Source organism: Cheilinus undulatus, linkage group 6, assembly GCF_018320785.1.
Source record: "Cheilinus undulatus linkage group 6, ASM1832078v1, whole genome shotgun sequence".
Lineage (NCBI taxonomy): Eukaryota > Metazoa > Chordata > Actinopteri > Labriformes > Labridae > Cheilinus > Cheilinus undulatus.
Window position 1 is genome coordinate 42,132,311 of NC_054870.1, and position 24,892 is coordinate 42,157,202.

General features: G+C 39.6%; 1 protein-coding gene across 14 annotated transcripts in view; it reads left to right on the forward strand.

Annotated features, from left to right (window-relative positions):
- The window catches only part of LOC121511094 (neurexin-1a), a 572,512-nt gene that overhangs the window by 377,011 nt on the left and 170,609 nt on the right, over positions 1 to 24,892 (forward strand). For all 14 annotated transcript variants that reach the window (XM_041789632.1, XM_041789633.1, XM_041789637.1 and 11 more), the window contains one exon: positions 693 to 874. In XM_041789632.1, the coding sequence (XP_041645566.1) occupies positions 693 to 874 (182 nt within the window). The remainder of the gene's footprint in view (positions 1 to 692; positions 875 to 24,892) is intronic.

Consider the following 24,892-nt stretch of genomic DNA (forward strand, 5'->3'; position numbering starts at 1 on the left):
AGCTTACACATCTGGAAAGGCACTATCAATGTTGAAAACTAGATAGAGGTTGCAGAGCAACATACGCTCCCATCCAGATGATGTCAGGGAAGACCTTGACTGTTTGAGCAAGGCAATGCTAAACTACATTCTGCATCGATCACAACACCATGGCTTCACAGTAGAAGATTCCAGGTGCTGAATTGGCCAGCTTGCAGTCCAGACCTTTCACCAATAGAAAACATTTAAAACATCATGAAAGAACTATCCAGTAAAGATCCAGGACTGTTGCAGAATCCCACTAGGACAAGAATGGGACAACGTTACTCCCCCAAAACTCCAGCAGCTGGTCTCCTCACTTCTCAAATGTTTGGAGACAGTTGTTAAAAGACGAGGGGATGCTACACAATGTAAATATGGCCCTGCCGCTATTTGGTATTGTATTGTATGTGACGGTATGGTATGGCTTTGTGTCATATCATATCATATTAACAGAACCAAAGCAGTAAAATAAAGGGGGGTTTTGGCAAATGTTGATGGCAGATGGAATCATTAACACTGCTTTATCAGCGCTCTGTTACTGTGTCATCACTGTTGGCTCTGCTGTCTTAATAATGTCTGTTTGCCGTCAGTTCATTTCTGGTTCACAGTTGTACAGGGAGAATACACTATTAATGCCTCCTCTTTCCTCTCTCCTTTTGTTTTGTCTCTAGCGGGAACAACATACATATTTGGGCGAGATGGTGGACTGATCACGTACACGTGGCCGCCGAACGACCGTCCCAGCACGAGGGCAGACCGGCTAGCCATCGGCTTCAGCACACACCTGAAGGATGCTGTCCTGGTGAGGGTGGATAGCTCCTCTGGTCTCGGAGACTTCTTGAAGCTTCACATCGTAAGTCGAGAACTGTTTCTTAATATAACTCCAATCACAGTGAACAGAAGAGAAGAACAAAGGTTTTTCACTGTTAAACTGAGGTTTTTAACAATTATTCCTAAAACTTGATGCTTGAATCACACTCTGCTGATAGCTCTGTTTCTGATTTTTGTCAATGAAATATCATGGCTACAACCAAACAGTCCAGATGGCTCAAACTGGGTGTGATTTCTAGTGTTAAGTCATATTAAGTCACATGCATTCAGTACTATGGAGAAATCCCTGAGATTTGAAGCCCATGATGTTTAACGGTGATGGCTCTTGCGTTGAGTCACCAAAGAGGGAGGACATTGTGTTTAATGGCCATTACATCATGCATGACCATGCAGCAGTACATTATTATTGTATGTGCTAACAAGGGGCCCATGCTTGCTCACCTCCTCTAGTGGATGTGGTGTTGTGTCTGTGTGTGTGTGTGTGTGTGTGTGTGAAGTAGCAGCCACAGCTGAGGGAAAAGGTGCTCTAATAAGGGTTAGCTCCATATAGTGCACCTCTGACCTGGACATAATTCTGCTGGCAACCACATGACCTTCCTCTCGCTAGCACCCTCTTACTGACAACACTCATTAGTGGGTGAAAGGGTGCTGTAGCTTCTGCTGCAGCCCCTCCTGCTGGACAGAGCGTCTGTTTTTATACCTAAGTGTTGTGTTTTGGAGGGGATTTGCAACAGTTCTGCCCCACCCTGAGAATCACTGCTATGCATTGTTGCTGTATGCATCTTTGAGATTAAAGGGAATAATATCTGCTAAATATCTACAGCCTGGTTTTCAAATAGATTAGGATTCAAATGCTTTAAGGACACTTTAAAAGCAGTAAAAAACCTCTTAAATGTGTTTTTAGCAATGGAGGGTGTGCACTGACTGTTGGACAGAGTTGCAAAACATTCTGAAACATGGCTGTCTTCTCAGTGAGGAATTGATGAAAATGGACGCAAAACAGACTAAAGTCATCTTAAATTAGGGATATTTGGACTCAGAAGACATCCATACCATTTACTAAAGTCACAGTGGACAGTTGATGTTGTTATATGGCCATAAATTGAGTTTCCTGACATTTATGTGGACCTGATTCCAAGTACAGCAGCGCCTGAAGGCTTGCACCCGCCTGGTTCGACCCATGATGCATGTGAAACTGAGTTAACAAAGTTTTGTGTTTCTACAAAACTATACATGGAGTGGATGAATAAGCAAGAAAAAAACTTCAAGGCACTCTCTTGGTCACAAATTGACCTTAAAAACACACCTTGGCATGTTTCAGCATCAAGCTTTAATAATAATAATAATAATAATATCTTGAATTTATATAGCACCTTTCAAGAAACCCAAGGATGCTTTACAGGAACACATAGACATGGACAAACTATGTGAGGGGTAGGATGAGTGGAAGGGGTGGTTTAATGAATACTGTAGGCTGTGGTGAACAGGTGGTGCTTGAGACGTTTTTTGAAAATGTCCAGAGATGGAGCGCTACGAATGTCTGCAGGAAGAGTCTGACGATAAAGGGTAGAAAAACTCATCTGTCCCTGCTGCCATTGGCTTTTTAAGGTTACTTGCAAATAACACATTACCCAGGTGTGTTACATCAAAATTTTGAGAACAGTCTCAGCTTTATGTATACTCAGGCCCATTGTTGTCCCAGAGGACTGTATAATGAATTAATTTAGCCAAAATGCTGAATTTTGAATTCGATCTTTAAAAATCTTTGAATCTCTTGTGAAAACACACCTTCACTCACGTGGATGTTTTCTTTTGGTTCTTGGTTTGTTTTTTGAGCATAAATGTGAAAGGAGACATATTATACCATTTTTAAGACAAGCTTAAATTGGTCTCAGAGGTCCCCAAAACATGGCTGTAAAGTTTGATGCTGAAAAAACACTCCAGTATAGGATTTTTGTACGTCTAAAACCCCCTCTATTTCAGCCCTTCTCAGAGCAAGCCGTTTCTGTGTCTGTGGCTTTAAATGGTAATTAGCTGTCTGACTCCGCCCCTGACCACACCCCTCTCAGGAAATGAATGCAGTACTCCTGATACTACAGACACTTTTATCCAAAGGTTATTGCATTTGACTGGGATTCGAACCACAACCTCCCAGACCATAGTTAGCAGGATAACCCACTGAGCTATCCAGCATCTCAGCTGGTAGATGAGAGGATCAGTACAGGAGGGCAGAACTTTCCTCCAAGTGTGGGAGGGCCAACCAAACCTGGGGGTGGGTGCTTACGCTCCTGGTGAGGTCACCAGGAGCTAAATCTGAGAACGGCTTGTTTCAGCACACATTTTCTGAAAGGTGGAAAAAGAGAGGGGGAGAAGAAATGGATTTTTCTGGTATTTGGGATTGTTGACAGGCCAGGGGCACATATTTGTGTTAGAAAAGCCTGAAAAAGTGATTTTTTCCTAATATGTCTCCTTTAATAATAATAATAATAATAACAATAATAATAATAATAATGCATTTTATTTATAGGTGCCTTTCAAATCAGTCAGGCTGAATATGCCAGTTTGAAAAGTTGGGTTTTAAGACAGGATATAAAAATGAGGAGAGAGTTAATATGACGGATGTCTGGTGGGAGGGAGTTCCAAAGTGGAAGCAGAGCGACTAAAAGTTCTGGAGCCCATGATGGTCAAGTGGTGGAGAGACGAAGTGGACCTGAGAGTGCAAGAGGGGGTGCTGATGTGAAAAAGGTTTAGAAAGGTATATAGGGGCGAGGTTATGGATGGCTTTGAAGATCAGGAGCAGGATCTTAAAATCAATGCGGTAGCTGACTTGGAGCCACTGTAGCTGCTGAAGAATTGGAGAGACGTGATTACTGGATGGGGTTCTATAAAATGTTGTCTGTTATTCTTTTTCTCACCAAATATCTCAAATTTGAGATAAATGAGGCTGAATAATGACATCGGTTTTTCTCCACCATCATTGGAGATCAACAGGTCTAATCCTCTCCTCTCTTTCAGTCTCTTGCCTTACCTTTCCTGAAAAAACTGTGATAGGGAGAGCCCTAGGGATTCCAGAGTGTCAACAGGTTGGCAAAAGTTGACAGGCAAAGGATTTAACCAGATATATGAGAGCAAGTTGACAGATTCATTTATCCTATTCATGGAAGTGTTTGAACCGCATTTCTATGACATAAAATGACAAAGATATTAATAAAAACATAGCGAAAATGTAGCAAAAATGTGGTGGCGCATGTGCCCACCTCAGAGGCTTGAATGATTAGTTGTGTGCCTGTGTTATTTCTTACAATGTATGTTTATTGTTGAATTGCATACTGTCTCTTGAGCTTATTTTTATTTGTTTTTTACATACTTTGTTTGTCTAGATGTATCTTTGACTGCTGGCTGCCCTTCACGAGGATAGTAATGTGAACCTTGAACCTTGAGGTTCTTCAAATAAAATACTGATGTTTTACTGTTAAACTACAGCATTTCCAAGTTAAAGAAAACATACAGCAAGCTTGCACTGGCCACAGCAGCCTTTCACCAAGTGCATGACAGCTCTGTTGGCCAGAAGCATACAGCACATACACACTCTTACAGTACAGAGCCACCTAGCACACAAGCAAATTGATCTTGAAGTTTGCCTCAACCCAAGCTGCCCACACACAGAGTCACACGTACAGTGAGCATGCAGTGACATAAGAAGGCCTGTCCTGAGGACACAGAGCGACCATGATGTTGTTCGTATGAGACACCTATGTACTCACACTGTGTGGAACTGCTTTTTTTTTATACCACTTTCTAATCAGACATTGGGGCCAAGTCATATTTAGCCCCTAGTTATAATTCAGGAGTAACAGCTCATCTGAAAGCATACAACCTCTACATTAACTATGTGTCTCTAAATGCCAACAGGGACCCACACAAGATGTTCAAAAGAGTAAAATGTCAGTAAAGAAGCATTTGTATACTCTCTCAGACGTGTCTGGGCTCCTGTCCATGTTCACCAAACACCTGAAAAGGGATGAAACAGCCACATTTTCTTTAGGCATGAGAGAGGGAAAATGTCTCCTCCTGAAAGTTGAAATTAAAGGGCTCTGCTTGGTTGCTTATCCCGCTGCAGTGCTGATTTCATACATACAAATTTGCTCTTGAGCTTGCATTCACATCTGCTGCTGCATTTTTGAGGAATTCACACATTTTTGATATTCATTCAAATATGTCTGGGATCATTTCAGCAAGTAGAGGGTTTTAAGCAGCGAGAAGCTGCAACAGGGTTCTGCAGATGGTGTTTAAACCTGGAAGTCAATTCGTTTGCACATTTGTAAAAGTTTTTTTGAGTAAGGATTAGGGTGTCAACATTTTTAATCATGATTAAACACACATAGTTAATTAGCATACAGTCCTTTGTGACCAGAATTAAAGGTGAATTCCAGGACAACTGCCGTTTGCAGCTGATGCCCTGCACACTGCTGTAACTGCTGCACTCTGATTACCTCAAAGGTAGTATGCATGGCATACTTTACAGCCCCTTTATGAGCAGACCAGAGATAAAACAGAGAGAGAAGTAAGCAGGAGTCACAGAGGTCATAAGGTGAGGGGAACTCTCTATGAAGACAGTTTGAGCCCGTGAACCTTGTTTCAGGTTCACTGCAGAGCAGAGATGAATGCGAAGCGAGTGGGAGAGGGGAGTCTCGCATGGTGAAGCACGGAGATCATGCAGCTCACAGCAGATGCACGCGCAGCCTTGTTGATTAAATGTGAAGCATTCCATTGACATTTTACAGGGAGAAAATGTTGATAAGGCATGTTCTTACAGCTGGGGCAGTGGGTTGTGAGAATCCCCTCTCCTCTCGCATCAGCAGTCACTCTCAGTGCTTCCACTTATTTATTTATTTCTTCACATTAATCTCAGGGCTTTGTGAAATGTTGCATTTAGTTAGAAAATGAAAGAGGCATGATGGAAATGAGTTTTAGAGGAGGCAGGAAGGGCGGCAAAAAGACCATGCTCTTGATTTTTGTTCATCTAGAGGAGTGTCAGAGTTGTATTATAACTTTATAAAGAAGTGTTTTAACTTTTTAGGTTTTTATTTTGTGCTTTAGAAAAAAATCAACAGAGATCTGTGGCATACTTAAATTTGTGTCTCAGGCCCTCTCCTTTGCTCCAATTAGATGTGCACCATTGTTTGCACAAACACGTACAGACACACAGTTGTTCCTGATTGCAGCCCCTTTCTCCCTTCCTCTCTCCCTTGCACTAAAACGTCACTTCCCTGACCATTGTGCCCATTCTGTGGATTCTAACCATATGAAGCAGGAAAAAATGAGCTGGAAAGATGCACTAGGGCTGGGCGGTAATATGTTTCAGGGCATTAAGAAATAGCCATGGTATTGCTTTGATTACTGTCTTAGCAACGGTGCTGTGTGATGAACAAATATTTATCATAAATCCCATGTGAATATGTGTTGGCAGCACCACTTCCTGTGTGTGAAGATGCTTTAAAAAGTGTTGACAGAACTTGTTATTGCCCATGTATTGTACCCGTGCATCAGAGAGTCCTGGCACATTGTTGGCACAGTGCTGTGGCCCTCTCTTAAGTCAAACTGTTTCATGTGCACCACTGGCTGTAATGTGATCCAAAGGCAACATTAAGTTAAAAATACTTAAGTTTTTTTCTCTCTGGGGGTGGATTAGTGATGAGAAATGATGAAGTTTATTAATAACCATGAGGTCTGTCCTACACCTGTTGCTGATCAGAATCATCGGGGATCTCAGAACATGAAGAACACTACCTCCGATGCAGTGGTGCCCAAAACTCCTGCTCCTACTCTACACAAACTCTCCAGCCTGTGCTGCCACTCTGATGCATCATAGTAAAATAGAGTTTGGTGGGATGCACGATTTATCATTTCATCGACGCTGGCTCCACTGACACCCATCGGCACACCTGCAAATAATGTGGCGAGAACAGATGTCATTAGCTGATTTTTATATGTTGTGCAGCATCAATTTAAAGCAGGCATCAGAATTGTTTTTTAAATATATATTTTGGGGCTTTTCATGCCTTTATTATAGGATAGTGGATAGAGTCAGAAATAGAGAGGAGAGAGTGGGGAATGGCATGCAGGAAAGAAGCCATATTGAATCATGTTAATGAGGTGCAATGCAACTGCTAGTTGAGCTGCACCCAGTGGCATTAAGCACACCTAACTGTTGATGTAGAGAGAAGCCTAAGAAGTTGCCTCTTGGACAAACTGAGATCTGTTTTAGTAGTCTTGTACCAAAAATGACCTCTTTCCCCTCTGTCTGATCTGATCTGAGGAAACACTAATTTAATATAAAATTCATTGGATACCGTTGGGACTTTATGAATAAATGAAGTTATGCTGCTGTTTATTAATGTACAGGGCATCATTTTTCATGGTTTTGGTTGTTTCTGATGTTGTGGGAATGTGTCAGTGTATAGCTATAAGTCAAATTAGTGATAAAAGTAATTCAGAAAGTGTCCCTGTGTGTTATGTTTGTTTCTGTTACAGAAGAAGGGGAGAAATAACAGTACATTAGCTGACCAAAGCCCAGTCTGACAAGGAATTAACACTGAAACACTGTGAAACATACCTGCCTGCAATCACAGCTCACTCAAAGGACAGAGAGCTGATGTAGTGATTGGCTTGACTCATGTTACCATGAACCCCAGAGGAAAAGATAAAAGCCCTGTATAACTCCAATTTAGGGGTCATCAAAGGTGGCAAAACCTTTCTAAAGTGTGTGGCATATTTGACCACATAATGACTTTAAGAGCTTCAAGTAATGATCCAAACTGCATTTATTTATTTTTTATTTTTTGTGTTTGATTGAAATGACTTGCCTTATCAACACAACATGATTGACTGATAGATTTAATTGTCATACTGGATATTTGCTGAGCTTTGTGGTGCAGTCAAATTCAAGAAAAACAGAAAATGTAATCATAATATGTTATGAAATTGTAATGCTTATGATACAAACCCTCTAGATATGTGCTTCACGCTTCTGTCTGCTCCTCATTAATTACACAGGAAAGGACGTGTTTTACAGCACTCCATTAAACACAATGAGCTGTGCAAAATTGCCACTTTGATGCCTTTCTTATGCAGAAAAAGCAGCACTCAGCTAGTCACCTGCAAAACCTTATCTGGTTGAACTGCACCCTTAGAGGCTTGCTCTTTAAAATGAAATAATATTACTACATAATGACTCTATGGGCCAATTTGCCTTTACATTATATTGGGGCAAGTTAGTTTCACTCAGCGTGGTCAAATTGTTTTATTTTCTTTATTAGAAAAAGCATAGGAAGTAATAAGATATGAGGGAAAGATGTTTATAGCTGGCATTGATTATGTCTAAATTGATTCCAGAGTTGTTGCAGACAAGCATACTTTAAAACAACATATAATAAGCTTTATTCCCAATGGTATTTCCCTGTTTCCATTCAGTTACCTCAGCTCTGAGCAGAAATGTCTTTGGAGGAGTGTATCTTCAGCTCTATGAGATGGGATTAGACCAGATTTCAGTATTTACCCCCCCTCCCTCTCCATTTTCTACATCCCTCACCCCCCTAATCTCCTGCTCCCATTTCATGATGACAGGAAACCCAGCGGGGCTTGAAGGACGCCATCTCAGTTCACACTCTCAAGAGGGAATTTTTCTGAGTAATATGTGGGAACTATGATTTAAATGCACCTCTAAGGAATTGCCATCCTTCCCCCGCCTCTCCTTTTCTATCGCAGATAAAGACAATGACTGGGAAGTCGGTGAACCATCAAATGTACGACAATCACTTTCCTCAGGCTCATTACTGTAGCGCACATGGAGGAAGGGCCGGATTCATAATAACACTGCTCCCGTTTCTCCAATTATGATGATTCTCTACATTCCTTTTTCCCTTTTCCAAAGGTGAAGCATATTCATGACGCTCCTCGAACAAGTATTCCATGTGGATATGAGACTTGTCTGTACATGATAGCATGCCCTGGCAAAGTATCTGCATATATGGAATTAATTGCACACTATCTAAAAGTCAAATCCAGGGAAATATTCACACTGACATTATGCAAATTATAGATGTAATGATCCTTGTTCCTTTCAGCACAGTGATTCATACAGAAGAAGAATTGGATTATAGTTTAGAAGATGTGGGAGCAGCACCTGCAGTTTTAAACGCAGTGATATGATTTACTGTCTAAGTTCTGCTTAATTTAACCAGTAGAGCAGTGTTAATTCTGTCAACTAAAAATGTTTGTTAACTTCCATGTGGAAAACAAGACTAAAACTAGCTTAAAAAAAAAAAAAAAAAAAAGTCTCTGGTGATAAATACCCTTACAAAAATTAAGTTTAGTGTCAGTCAAGGAGACTAAATTGTTAAAGCCGTTGGACATTCTAAATCTATATTTCTCCACTGTGCGGATAAGGTATATGTCGGTGTATGAAAATGTCCCCATTGGGAGTCTTACACCAAAAAATAGTATTAAAAATAACATTGGTATCAGTAATGGCTACCGTGTTATTTTAAGAAGAGGCTCTGGCCCTGATTTTCACAATCAGCACATATCCACTCCGTATGTACACATTTAACAATGTGGGTAGTTACCTTTCACTGATCTAAGGCACTTATTACTATAAAATCTGATACTGCAGAAATTTTGTGACTTTATGAAGTTATGCTGCTGTGTATTAATCTACAGGGCACTGGTATTTATGGCTTTTGTTGTTTCTGATATTGTGGGAATTAGAAAAAAATAGAGTCACGTCAAAATTGCTTATACTCATTTCTACTATTCTGAATCTATTTAAAATGACCAAGAACTTATATTTTTTACTCACAAACTGGTGTTACGGTTAAATAAGGGACCATGTTGACTGGTGACCATGGGTCACATACCTGTGGGATAATAATGGATATAAGTAAGTTAACAAGCCCCTTTGTTTAGTTTTTCAGCTGAAAAGTCACCAGTTAACATGGTCACTTGTTAAATCATAACACCTGCTCTCCCACAGCATCATTTACAGTTAAGGCTTTAGATTTAGGATTGTTCTTTTCTGCTGACGAGTTCCTGATAAATACATTTCCTGCCTTAGCCCACACCTTGTGTTCATATTAATATATATTACAATTTAAGCACACATTAGTGTTTTCTGTTACTATTGTAATTAATTAATCAAAAATTTTACAAATATGCTAATACTGAAATATGAGATATGAAATGCTGAAATGTGTAGTAGCAGTTCTGCATGACTGGTAGTTTGTGGTATTGATCGCCTCCATTCCAGGTAAATCGGTTACACTGTGGGGGTGGGGATAGGGGGGAGGGGGCTCTTTATGTGTAGGGATTGTACTCAATGTAAAAATGTTCTGATGATAACTGCAGCGTGAGGTCCATTTAGAGCTCTAAAGTACTAACTTCTTCAGTTCCCATTCATTCCTAACGGCAGTTCTTCACTTCCTACCCCCCATCTGGCATCATAGGGATCATGTGACTTCAAACAACCTGTTCAAGTATTGATAGTTAAATAATATAAGTGTTTTTTCATTATATTAATTTTACATTTTGACTGATTAAATTAGATTAATGGAAATAAATGCATTGGATAAAAGTAAGACTATAATATAAAGACCTTTGTTGGCTAAAACTGCACTACAATGTTTTATTTGACTGAAAGTATAAAGATTAATAATGACTAAAGTGTTTTAAACTTAAAAGCATTTAATTTCTAAAGACTAAGAAAAATAGCTGCTAGAATTAACTCTGAAGCAGAGGTATATTTGACTGGTGCTGTTGAGGCTTTTTTATTCCCACAAAGGAAGTATCATCTATTTTCCAAACAAGGGCACGCGTCTGTTATTGGAAATCCATCCGTTCTTTTTTGGGAAGTCATTTACTCAGTGAAATTGAGGCTTTGCAGTTGTTTTCCTCCTTTTTTGTTGTCAATGAGCAGTGGTGACAGTGACTATCAGAGGCTCTTCACAGTCTCAGGCAAGGCCCCAAGGGGCCCACTGAGCTTGTTTTGAGCTGGTACTCAATCTCTGTAGGGGGGTTGGGAACTATCCCAAGTTCTTTCTCCTCTCCTTCTTCTAATTACACGCATCCCTTTAAAAACAAGCAATGAAGGTGCTCTGACTAAGACAGAGATGCTATGAAGTTAATATATTCCATAGACGTGAGGCTGGTGGAGAAATAATGACTTCTCTAGTGGAGCATTGCTCCCCTCAGTCCTCCTTAAAGCTCTGCCGCAGAGAGGAGGTAGTTCTTTGACTGAAGACACCTTTAATTGCAGTTTCAACTCCTGCTCTCTACCCTATTAATCTTGTTAAATGGCTTTACAGGAGCAGGCCCACTGTTTGAGTATTCAAGTTAAAGGAAATGTCATCTTTTATGTGTTTTTGGAGCTCACCTTCCTGTTGGAGTTGTGACTATGCACAGTCGCGTGCCTCATTAAGTGAAAGCTGTGCTCTTTCATTTGATGCTGCAGGTGATGTTGTTACCTGGGAGAGGTGCGAAATATCTCAGGAGACAAACCAGTGTCACGCTATCCCCAATGCTCTTATTAAAACACCTGCTCTGGGAAAGGATCTTATTCTCATCCACTCCTCTTGTTAAGGTCTCAGACCAGGTAATTGCATCTGGTGCTTGCTGTACACACAGACAGAGAGCTGACCTGCATGCAATACCCTCAGGAATGACAGGCATTCAGCTTTGCTGTGTTGCTTAGAGGCACATCAGTCACTTATTAGCAGACCTCCAGAGGAACTGACAGGTAACACATTGCTACTATACCATGTTATTGCTATGATGATGATAGATGCAACTTAATGTCCAGCTGTTTACCGGGATGTGTGTTCAGACTGAGTGATTGCATCCACAGCTGAACATTTGTGTTTTGTTTGAACAGTTGTTACTTCACACTTTCTCTCAACTTTACTTTATCAGCTGTTGCTATGGTAACAAACCCAGTGTAAGGCTGGTATGGTGTGTTTTGCAGCAAGGTGATGTAATGCATTTAGAAGAGATTCAAAATTAGAGAGAGCTGGGGTTTTCAAATTAGAAATTGGTCCAAAAATCAAATCTTTATTAGATATTCTCAATCCTCATCCTTATGGTTGATACCTCTGACAAAATGACAGAGAATACCAAGTGCATGCTCTGGGATTATAAGCTGAGTCTATACAAGTCATGTAAGAATGTCATCTCACACCAGGCCTGTACTAAAAAAAAAAAAATCAATATGGAAATGTATTGTCACACACATCTTGCCAATATGTATATACAGATGTTCCAGAACCAATATGGTGGCAAATGCCATGATGGCAGTTTTAAAATACATATTTCCTATGGTGCAGTTAAAGACCCAATAGGGGGCAGCAGACTCTAAACTCAAACAGAAATAAATAAATAAATAAATAATTGTAATATGGTTCAGAAAGCACTGCAAATTAGCCATGGCTAGAAGTCTTTTATACATTGCATCAGTTGCACTGTTATTAAATGCAACAATGCCTATGTATTGTCCCTGACAAATAGACTGTTAAAAAATACTGGATTATTTCGGATTTCAGCGAACATCAGAAAGACATGCAATCTTCAAGCTATGGAAAAACAAGGTAAAACACTGCAGCAACACCAATCTTCATCTACATAGCAAAAATATGAGGTTAATTAGCAGTTAGCAACAATTAGCCTTGTCAAACTGGACTAGTGTGTGCCATCACTTAATGAAGCTGTAAAGTTAACACTTCCTGCAACTTCAAAACAAAATCTGAAATTCACTGAAATTCAAGTCATGCTGTTTAATCCCGACTTGTCAGTTCATTACAGAAACTGTGGCGTCGTGTTAGGCAGATGTAAAGCAAAGAGACATTCTTGCAAATACAAGTGGGCTTACAGTAAAGTGAAACCAGGGTATTATTGTTGTATCCAAAGCAAGAAAGACAACAGTTACAAGTTTTAAAATGAAATAATCTTGTTTTTGCATGAATTGATAGCTCAGGAATAATAAACAGAATATTTTAGAATTATTCTTGGATCTATAAATATTTGAAATGACATGTTTTGTGATGCAGGATCCTTTCAACTTTGTCATTTAAGTCAACCTCTATAATAAGGAACCACTGTTATCCAAAAGTCAATGTGTATTGTGATATGTTTTGTATTGTGGTCAATGTATCATGATACATACAGTATCATATGGCTAGAATACCCAGCCCTAGCTCACACTGTGTGGTTGCAGTGTTTATAATGCACAACCAACACGCATGGTTAATGTACTCACACTATATGGTCCGATTGCAAGGCAGTTGCCATACTGTGTGAGTAAGGGTTAAATTGGGACAGAAGGTTGATGAATGCCAGTGACTTTTCCTTCGAAAACTCCAACAGATAAAGGCTAAAGCCATGTGAAGCCTGTCTGTATTTCAGTACTGCCAGGAATGCTCTTGCCACATACGTACACAGAGCATCATCAGCAAACACAACTAGCAGCTGGAGGTCTGCATAGTTCCTGCTCTTTAGTAGTAGTAGTAGTTTTTATTCAGTCATCACACAAAAAAAATATACAGTACAGTTTTAAACAAAGTGAGTGGTCATACTGTATATTGAGTAGTGACTGAAGTCAAAGGCAGAAGCTTATGAAAGCATATTCTGCATTCTCAATAATTGTAGCTGCCAACTTTCACAGGTGCAAAGAAACAATCACAGATAAATCAAATAAACGTATAAGCCTCAAAAATAGCTATACAAGCCATTTTGTGAATTGCGCGTTTTTAAATTTATATTGGCATCCTTTCAGCTTTTAACCCCAACAATACAAACACATCTTCTTTTAAGGCCTTTTTAGTTTTTTGTCTTTTTTCTAGACCCATTGATGCCCTCATATCTCTGCACATTGTAGTTATCTCAAATCATTAGTGAGTAAACTTTATTAAATTTTCTAAGAATCAATAATGAAGTCTTGGGGGTGGGGGACACCAAACTGAGGGTACCAAAGAGGCTAGAGCCAGCACTGGCTATCACTGATGTAAAGTATGAATGATACTGGTCCAATCAAAGATCCCTGGGGTACTCCACAGGTAACCTTTTTCGAAATCCCAGCACAGACTCATTAATTTGCACACACTGCTTTCTGTTTTCTAAATACTGCAGCTTTCTAGTCAAGAATGAAGGATCATGTCCCATACAGCTCTAGCTTTTGAAAGCGTTCATATCTTTCATGATGGCTGCAGGGGGGGATACATCAACCAGAGTGTCCCCATGTTGATTTCAGATGCTTTCCAACAGTTTGCACAGGTACAATCAGGAAGAAAAAAGCCCTGAAGATGAGGAATCAGTTTGAAGCTCTGCTCTCACTCTGCAAGTGACTAAAACATCAAACATGCCATAAAATCATCCAACCTGTGAGGAGCAGCTAATCAGCTGTGGCTTCCCCCTGTATACTGCACAACGAACAACACACTTCCAGGCTTGAACCTGGCCTGACTTCGGAATCTGCTGTACAACTCAATAATCAGGTCAGAATCACCTTGAAACAACACAGTGTCCACCTGGCCTTAAACAAATGTCACAGGCTTTGAAAGTTACAGAAGTATATGGCACACTGCTCCTTTGTAGCTGCACTAAAATATGAAGGGCCTTAATGAAAATAAGCTCTGTGCTGAAGCATTTTGGTATTAAAGGGTGTCCAAACACAGGCTTGTTCCCCATGACATGATTCATCATCGAACTGCCACGCTCTAATGAACAGTGGGTAGAAGTAAACACATCCATCTCACAAGCGATTTGACTTTGCATGCTTTGTGCTGACACGAGTCACTCTTACTTCTGCAGAAAACACGGCTCGCTGGGACGTTAACTTAAGACAGACAGCCGGAGCAACCGACCCTCTACACTTTCACCAAAGAGGTTTAAAAGCAACAGAGCGTGAAATTTGAGGATCATCAGTAGAATACCATAGAGGGGAGGATGCCAAAGTTATTTCTTTTTACTTTGGCTCCAACACTTTTTGTTTAAGCAAGTCTTGCACTTCCTAAAACTTTTGAGAAAGACTTCAGATATTTTTAAACCTAATTCTGAATCCTGACTTGCATATCTGTAGATACCAATTTGATATTAAAGAGGGTACAGCCAGGTCTGGTGAAATCTCTTGACTTGAAAATATGTACTTGTAAAATGAGCGCCATAGAAGTTTCTTTTACTGAGACAGAGATGAGACACCCAGCCATATCCAGAATACAATAACTATTCAGTAAAGAGATTTAGTTGGTGCATCTCTCACACTTCTGTCTGCTTTAGCTCACTGGGACATTGAGTTTAAGGTGAATGTTCCTTATTCAGTTTTACTGGTTTTCATTACCAGTCACTTTTTGAGAGGAGGGGACCTATAATATAATATGATCTGTCTTCAGTTATGACCTTGTAAATGATGAGTTATGAAGAAATCTTAACATTTAAAGCCTGAGGTTAAAGTAGTTTTAAATTATTGGTGGTACTTTTGACATAACTTTTATTACTTTATATTGTTAAAGACCCTGTAAAGTGAAAATGAATGACAGGTCACTGTGTTATGAACCTCTAAATCAAATTTCAGTCAAATAAAACATCTCTAAGTTTATGAAATTAAGCTTCAAAATCCTGAAAAAGGAGGCAGGAAAAATCTGTGCCAGGATGGTGCTGGCGTGTCTGTTGAATGAGCTGAAGCCACGCCCACTCAGGAGATATAAGATCCTGTCAGATTTATAAAATGTTAAAATCTTAATGTTGACCTCATTAATAGAGCACAGCTGCCTGGCTCTGTGCCAGAGATGAGATGAAGTCCTTTTTCTGGCTCAAATCTCTGTTAAGATGTTTTGTGGCTGATAGATTTGACAAATTTACCTCACAATGAACAAAAAACAGCATTTAACTGACTGTTAACCTTCAATAAAGGCAGTGACATCAGCTAACTGACTGTATTGGGATGAACTGCACTGTGATTTTATGTTGTAGTGTTAGAGGGGCGGGGATCATGACATCATGAGCCCACATATTTGCCCCGCCCACATCAAACCCAGCCAGGAAAGAGGTGAAAAACTTTCTAATGGTCTAAATCCAAAATTCAGTTACATGTAGATCTTAGTGTTTTCACATGTTTACAGCAACCATATTCCAACATATCTAGTGTGTTAAGACAAAAACTTTAGATTTCCCTTCACAGGGTCTTTGAAAGAGGATAATGTACACTCATTTTACAACCACACATCCCTGTCTTTGTGTTATTTGAATTTTTGGATGAATAAACACATAAGAGAAAACAGATTTGTTTCACACACCCATCTGGAAAACCTTCAATAGACGGTGTTTGGGAAAGGGCAGAGCCTTTGAGAAAAAACTCAGAGGGTGATTGGGTGAATGTTCTGTCTGTAACATCTTAACAGGCCAAGCACAGAACACGTGACATAGCCGCTACCAAGGAGTAAACTCCACAGAGAACTGCATAACGCGGACCATGGCGACCGTAGACATGTCAGTACATGACTTTTGTTGTTTTTGAAAAGAAAACAACTCAGTGTTGTTTTTTGTTCTTCTTTAACAAAGAAATGTCATCAAGTTCTGATAAAACTGGCGCTTTAGCAGCATCCACGCTAAACTTTTCCACCATAATTGCATTGACCTCTTGTTGCTGCTTGCTTACGTCACGACTCCACTGCGCCCGAAAGTACTTCCCCTCGACGCTGATTGGTCCCGTCACTTTCTAACTGGGTCCAAACGGTTCAGATGGGAGCTTTGCAAGATGGATTCGCCAGTGAGAAACACGGAAATGGGCGTATCCATCTGCTTTGCAAGGTTAATAGAAGCTAACATGGTCTGTATTGTGTCTGTATTGTTGTGATGTGGCCTTAGATTCAAATCATGAAACTTTCCTCCTTTTAACACTGTACTAACATAATCGGTGGCGTGTCTGTGTCTGTCTGTGCTGATTTGCCACATCGTTGCTCCAGTTGTCCTGATACCTCTCAGAAGTCTTCTTGGATGTACTGGTTTGAAATTGAACTGTGAAAAAATTATAAATAGATACAGATTTTCTATAAAATCCCAAAATGTTGCACTGAGTCATCATTGGAGGACTTCTGCTGTATTCCATTTACCTTAGAAGTTAAATCTCAGAGCTGGGAATGATGTCAAACCCAAGTTAAATGTTTGAAAATGTTAAAAGACAAAGAAAGAAAAAAAAAAAAAAAACTCCACCTTAAGTCTGGTGAAGTGGAGTCAGAACCCACTCATGCATTGTCCCTTGCATGCATGTCGATGAAGACATGAGTGACTGATTGATTTGAAGTAATTGATCCATGACACATCCATGGTGGCAGACCAGCACAGATTGCTGTGTAGACTCCTTTTTAGGTCTGGCATGGAAAATGATTTCCAGAGGGAGAAAAAAATGAAGCTTTTTAATTAAATGGCAGAGTCAGACTTAGTGATCATGCTGATATTTGTTTCTGCATTTGGTCACTGTTTGGTCATTATTTGAGGCTTTTTTTCCTGTAATAAAAATAAACTTGTTTTCCCCTCTTTACCAAAACTCCTTGTGCAGGATTAATTAATCAAGCATGGGACACTAGTAATCATGGCTTCACTTATGCTAACAATGCATATTAACAAACCTCACAGCTCTGACAACTCCGCCACATTTAAATTCACAACCAGATGCCGTTTCTCCCTTTCCCTTCTCTCTGCTCACTTCTCTGAGTGTCACTGAAATCAGAATTGCCATTTGCTAGTCAGTGTATTTGGCAGTTGCAGTATGTGGCAAAGCTAAGCTAATGGCACTGTAATGGTGAGTTAATAGCCGACTGTGATGAGGAGATAGCAGTGAAAGGAGAAGATGGGGGAGCTTCATTGACCTCATTTAGTCCCTCTGTGTCGGCTCAGTCACACGAACGTTAATAGAAGGAGACAGGACTATTTATACTCCCGTGCTCCTCGTACTGTAAACATACAGAATTCAAGCTAGTGGTGATGAACAGTTTCAGTAGTCCAGCACTGGTTAAAACAGCATTGATTTAGTGTCAGCTGTGAGTGATCGTGGCAAAAAGCCCGTATGTGCAAGCGAACGGCCTCCTATCGCTTTGAGTCATAGCCGGGGCAGGCACTCGGCTCGGATGATGTACCTGACCTCAAAGAATCAAATCTCATCATCTCCATATTGAGAAGGGACAGCGCTAGAATCACCATTACTCATCTTTCAATTCCAATCATTTCTCAATTTGTTCAAGCTCTTTGCCACTACAAAGCCAAGTGGTCCATGAAGAGGAGCGTGCGCGAGGGGGAGCGAGAAAGCGGGCAAGAGAGAGAGAGGAAGGCATGTGCTTATGTGTATTTGAGAGGGCAGGACAATAATGTTACTTCACTTTTATTAGTGTAACAAATCACAGTGAGTACAGCTTGTCATCCTCAAAGCTGTACATCAATACATTATGAGCCTGCCTCATATACGGCGATATTGCCACGGCTAACTTGGGCTAGATTTGATTTCACCGTCTATGTTACATGGTCAGGCATGTTCACTTTTCTCTGGGTTATAACATTAACATCACTGACTTTATATCGATTGTTTAAGTTAAGAGGATAGATCTAGTTTGTATTAATTTAATCACCTTTTTAAATTTTGCCTTTCCCAATAAAAAGTTGGCATGTTTCATACATATGCAGTTGTTTCCAATCACTTTAATGGAATGCTGTCTTGATGTATGAGATGCGTTGTAATTAAACTACAGGAGAGTATAGCGGCTAGATGCTTCTCAGCGTAGTGTCTTCCTGCTGTCGGGGACACTGCTGCAACTTTGAATTCAAAGATAGCTCATCAAACAAGTCAAAAGTAATATGCACCTGTTAGCTTGTTGGTATTTTATCCCCAATTAAGATAGTATTTTTACTTTTGATCCAACAGAATACCCTTTATTCCTGTTGGAATGTTCAATAACACTGTCCTAATTGCATGCAACAAAGTCAGCTTGATTACATTAATTATTATTGCAGTTACCTGACAGTAGGGAGTGCTGCAGTGTGATGCCATTTCCCCCAGTTCCCCTCTTCCTAAGTATGTTGCTTGAATCGAGATGAGCAAAGAACACAGAAAAAGGTAGATAACAAGAAATAATCAGTGTCAGACAGAATATTTGTTTGCTTTTCTTTCCATTTCCGCACTCTGCAGAGCTTGCTAGCTAGCTAGCTTGTTTTACACAGTTGAGATTGCGGTGCATTGATGATATCCATACCTAACTATCAGACACAAAGCTGTCAGAACAAAGAACCACATGGCAGTTTCTCCCCTTTCAACATAAAAGCACAGGATGTCATATTTTTAGACAAGGAGAAAATGAAATTCACGGGGCAGAGAATCAAATATTTGACAGATCCAGTGTTGACAGCGAGCGTATGATGCTGTGCGATACAACACAATGTCTGATGCTCACATGCTATTAGGACACGGTGTCACAGTTTCTTAAGAAAATCTCTTAGCTTAATTTTAAACCTTAACTGGGTTACTTGAACAGAAAAAAACAAGCAAATGTGAACTTGTAAAGTGTGCAAATTCTGTCACATTAGCTAGGGATCACTGGCTTCAGTGCATCATTTTGTATGTGCACTCCTGCATCTTTCTTAATGTATATCAATTTTAAAAGCTGTACTTGATATAATAAGTGATTTGTATCCATCTCCTGCCACAAGTAATGGTTTCAGACCACACTGGTGTAGCAGTGCAGCACTGAATTGATCAATAAATCTAGAAGTTAATATAATAAAACACATTACTCTTTGCATTCATTTGATTCCATAAACAAGACATTGGTGAGTTCTTTTCTCCCTGGGCAAGCCAATTTTGATACATTTGGTACACCAGAGGATCCTTATTTTCTTCTAAAATAAAGCATTGTTTAAACTCCAGTCAGGAAGTAGAGTGCCCTTAGCGTAAGATAGCACACTAACAATGTCTTGAGAACATTTTAGCTCAATTATTACCCTAATTGGGTCTAAACGTTAACTTGTGAAAAGTGCAAATGCTGTCACGTAAGCCAGGGATCAGTGGCTTCAGTGAGTCATTTTGTACATGGACTGTTGTATTTTTAATAATGTATATTAGTGTCGAAAGCTTTACTTGGACAAAATAAACACTTTGAATCTCTCTACTAGCACTAAGTAATGGTTTTAGACCCTTTTGGTGTAGCAGTGTAGCTCTTAACTGAATACAGAATCTGGAGGTTTAGATTATAAAATACATCACTCTTTTTGTTCATTTGATTTCCAAATCAGTACATCAGGAAGAATCACTTCACATTGTCTTTATGGGCCTCAAATAGTTTTTAAAACCAAAACCTTTAAATTTTCTAGTCATTTTATTGCATTGTATAGCCTTAAATCATTCATATTTGAAGCACTTTTGAATTAATCACAAAATGTTGAATGAAAAAATCCAATACTAGAATGTCTTTGCTTCTTGATCTTAGTCTGAAAGCCAGAGAGGGTTTGTGTGCACTTGGGACTGGAGCGGCGCAGCATGGAGTCACCATAGTTGTTGACTTTTGACACAGCTGCCCCAGCCTTCAGGGTGGGATGAAAATAGTCTCGCTCTTTTTCGCTCCATTGCAGAGATCTAACGTACAGCATTCCCAGCCAACACATGGAGAAGGTTTTCTCCAGAAACACTGTGTGCAATCTAATTTTCTTTTCTTCTCTGTATCTTAAAACAGTACATGCAGTATAAATGAAATAAAGTGAATAATGCTCAAGGTAATTATGCTAAGGTAAATACTCATTACCTTCAATGTGTCTCTGCTGCCTTGGCTTTGTTTTTGCCTGCTCAAATTAGCAGACTTTTCCTAAAGTTATACAAGCTTTTGACTAAAATCAGTGTTTTAGGGTACTTCTGTGTAATAAAGCATATAGTGAAGTTTCTCGAAAGTTGTCATTATCATTGTAAGAAAGTTTGAAATAATCTGCCTATTGCTGCAGCAAGAATACAGTTTTCTCACAGGAACTTTTCAGATTTACTTAGACCAGACAACAGCAGAGCAGGAGAGAATATTTTGGGTTTGCCAGATACTAATCTTGCAAGCAGACTGATTGGCTATCAGAATGAATCAGATTGAATTGAACAGAATTTTTTTTTTTTTTTGTATTTTTTTGTATTTTATTGAATCATGAGTGAATTGAATTGTGGCCTGCGAATTGAGATTCTATTGTAATTGTTTGGGGAAGGAGAGATTCACACCTCTGACAAAAACAGTTCCTGCCCAGTGTTAATTTGACTAAAGATGTTCATCAACAGCTTTTTTTCCATGACAAAAACTAGACTAAGACTAACTAAAACAGATCTGTGATGACTAAAACTGACAAAAAGTAGGTTTAGTTTTTGTCAAGATGACAAAAACTAGACTTAAATGTAATTTAGTTTTCATCAGACATTCAAAATCCATGGTATTTGCTGCTGTGGGTAAATCTGTCAAAAAACAATGCATCTGTAGCTATTCTGCCTCTCAGCTGTAGAAAGCAGGGACCCAAGGTTTAGGAGATTGCATAGTAGAGCTGGGCAATTAATCACAAATTAGATTAAATTGCAATGTGGCCTGCTGCAATTTTCAAATTGCAGAGATTGCAATATTTCTTTAACTTGAAATGTGTCCAAATACCAGTTTGATAAATCAATTCTTTGCAGCGACATAGATTTTATGAACATTATGCAAACATTCAAGAGTCAGTTTTTTCAGAATGGTTTACAAAAATCCTCCTTTTGTGTTTTATGTATGTTTTTCATAATCAAAATGAGTCACATAAAATTGATAACGCCCTTAAACAAAGCAAATGACATCACATTTGTAATGTGAGCAAAAATAGTTTGCTTATTCCATCTAAAACTGATGAAGCCTAGCGTTACTTCACAAAAGTCATAGCCCAGCTGCTATCAGCTGGTAGCCAGCCTCACCTCCCCCACCCCAGCTGCCTCCTTTATAGCTTAAAGCTTGTTGCACCCCCTTATTCAGATTCATGCTACTAAGGCCTAATTTCTTCAGAAATAACTTCATTGTTTTCAATACACATGGTCCTATTTATGGAATTATTTATTGCTTGAATTTGTTGAAAAATACATAAGATTAACCCAAGAATAATCACATATTAGATTGGAATCGCAATATTTGGTAAAAAAAAAAAATATATATATATATATATATATAGAATCGCAATTAGATTATTTTTGCAAATCATTCACCCCGAGTGCATAGAACATAATTTTATGATTTGGTACCAAATTTAGGCAAGAAAATACATGCTTTGACTAAACGTAAAGACTAAAATGTGAGGACTTTTTATGGACTAAAACTAGACAAAATGAGAGCGTAGAACTTAATAAAATGTGACTAAAACTAAAAGATGTTTCATCTAAAGACTAAGACTAAAATTAAAAATAGCACCAAAATGAACACTCTTTCTGTCTTTGTTCAAGTGGGCAGGTTGGTCATGTTTATGCACACAATAAACATTAAAAAGGTCATCTTTTATACCATCTTAATTTCTATAAGGACATAGAATTATGCATAATTAGGGGCATTATGCATTGTAGCTGCATCTGCAAGGCTTCAAGTGTACCAGCACTTCACCTCTGTGCCTGTTTCAAAGTTGACCATAAGTTTATGTGTGGCAGTAATTTGCAATATAGCAGCCGCCATCACTGGACTTCCAAATGGGGCTGATAGGTAACTGAGCTGATGTCAACCTTTTAAACAATATGTGTTGTTTACCAGGGTTGAGCAAATTATGAAGTTAATTTCAACCAAGCCGAGCTGGAAATAACTTATGCAATTAAAGACACATATGAACGGCAAAGACGAGTCTTCAGCAAGCTTCTCAGATAATTATTCCATAATTGTTATTGGTGCCCCGTTGTTGATGGCTTCCACAGCGCTTTGTGTATATCTGCATGAAATATTAAACACACGCCTCCCCTTGTTCTGGTCAACTTAATTACCTTTTTCACTGCTGCACTGTTCTCATCTTCCGCCCCTTGTGTCTTCCATCCAAGCCTGTTTAAAATATAATACACATACAAGCATGCTGTTTTTAATTATGCACTGCTGCTGTGGAAACATTCGGAGCGTGTCTCTGTGGGTGCTTTTCATGTGTTGCTGCTGATGGTCTACCTCACTTGACTTTAGCGCTTGATTTATTTCTTACCTTATATTCTTTTTTGTTTGGTTATTTTATTGAAGAGAGTCTCCTGCCTTGTGTGTCTCCCACGGACTAGAGAAATGATTCTCTATTGTTATCACTCGCTTTCAACAAGAAAACCGCACAGACTCATAAAACATGGAGAGTAAATGAGCAGCGGGAAGCTACAGATACAGGCATCATTTAGAGAGCTGGAAATAAGCACGCTGAAACCAATCTTGACTGAGGTTGGGAACTGTATCCACTTTTAAAAATGTCTCTTGGCTTCTCTGGGAGCAACCACATTGTCAGCAGAAATGCTCACCCTTCTCTTGTCCCCTCTTTATGAATAATGGATTTAGTGACCCTCCTGATATCCTCAATAGCTACCAGTCAATATTACTCTGGTCCAACATGGAGATTTTAACTCCAATTATACACTGAGCAGCACTTGACATTCAAGTTAAATATCACTAGACTCCAGCGTATTTCCTCATCCTTGTAGCACAGGCTTGTCTGGCCAACGTCTTGTCTCTGAGAGTTACACTGCAGCTGAGCACTCTTGCAGACCCTCTGGTCATAGATAGCTATTCTACCGCCTCATCAAAAGAGAAAAAGATGCATGTGTTTGCGCACATGTGCATAAAAATACTTCCCTGCCTCTCTGCAATAATAAGAGCTGTGCAGTGAAGGCCAGCAGTGCTGCCTGTGCAAGAACAAACAGCCCATGACGTGTCAGCAGCCTACATGTGCTGCACAGCTCAGAGAGGGAGATCAAACAGACAGGCACATGTTGTTGTACCTTTGTCCTCTCCTATCCCTAAGGTAAGCACATGAGGTGAGAAGAGCACTTCTGGATGTGTGGCCTCATTCTGCTCGGTTTATCGACCATGCAGCAAGAGAAGAGAGATGTCGCAGCCAGAAGTTTTTGTTTATGTTGCAGTAAATGTTGCGCCATAGAAGAGGCGTTAAACTTTATGGCTCATTCTTCAGCTCTTCTAAGTAGCTGGTATGAGTGATGGTTTGGTTTGCTTTTCCCAGAAGGGCGAAGCAAACACCTTGACAACAGTAATTAAAAGTGCATGTGAGGCCTAATTCATTTTCTTCTCTTCGTCTCCTCCCTTCGCTTGGCCTAATAAATCAGTTATGCTTGAAGTATCAGCTTCTTCTTAACTCTTTAATCCACCAGTGCATTTTATGAAATAGCCTTGTGTCTGACAAGGAGCAGCTATAAAAGATGTAGAAAATTGTTGTGGGAATTCTCTGTCTCTGCTGGATCCAAACTGAGCTCAACACTTGGAGGCAAAGTTTTAATCTGCCTTCACCACTGAAGCATTATAATGGCTGATCGAGTATACTGTTTAAGGCTACTTTAAGTTATCCCTGTGTTTTTTAGGCTGCACTTTGGATGTCTCAAAGATGGCAAATTATATGTATTTTCCACCCTTAACACAGCCTCCTGAGGTCTGAATGAAACACCTGTGCTGTCCTTTGGTCAAGATAAATGGAACGAGCTTTGGAGGAGGTTTTGAGCCTGTTAAAACCAGCTATAAACAGCCTTTCTCAGGGCCGTTACACGCAAATGCCCCTCTAACATAGCACATTTTGCTTCTTTTGTAAATCTATCAGCATACTCAGAGGAGAAACATGGCTGCTGGAGGCAACACAGCAGTCCAACACTATGACCCTACTCGCTGAGCAGATAAGTGCTCAGCCAAGAAGTCCCTAAACCCAGTAAAATCCTTACTATTTGCCTCCATAAGTCAACCATGCCAACCCATAGGCAGCAAGAAGCCAACACTTTACCAGTGTTGTAAAGCGAGAACACCCCCCT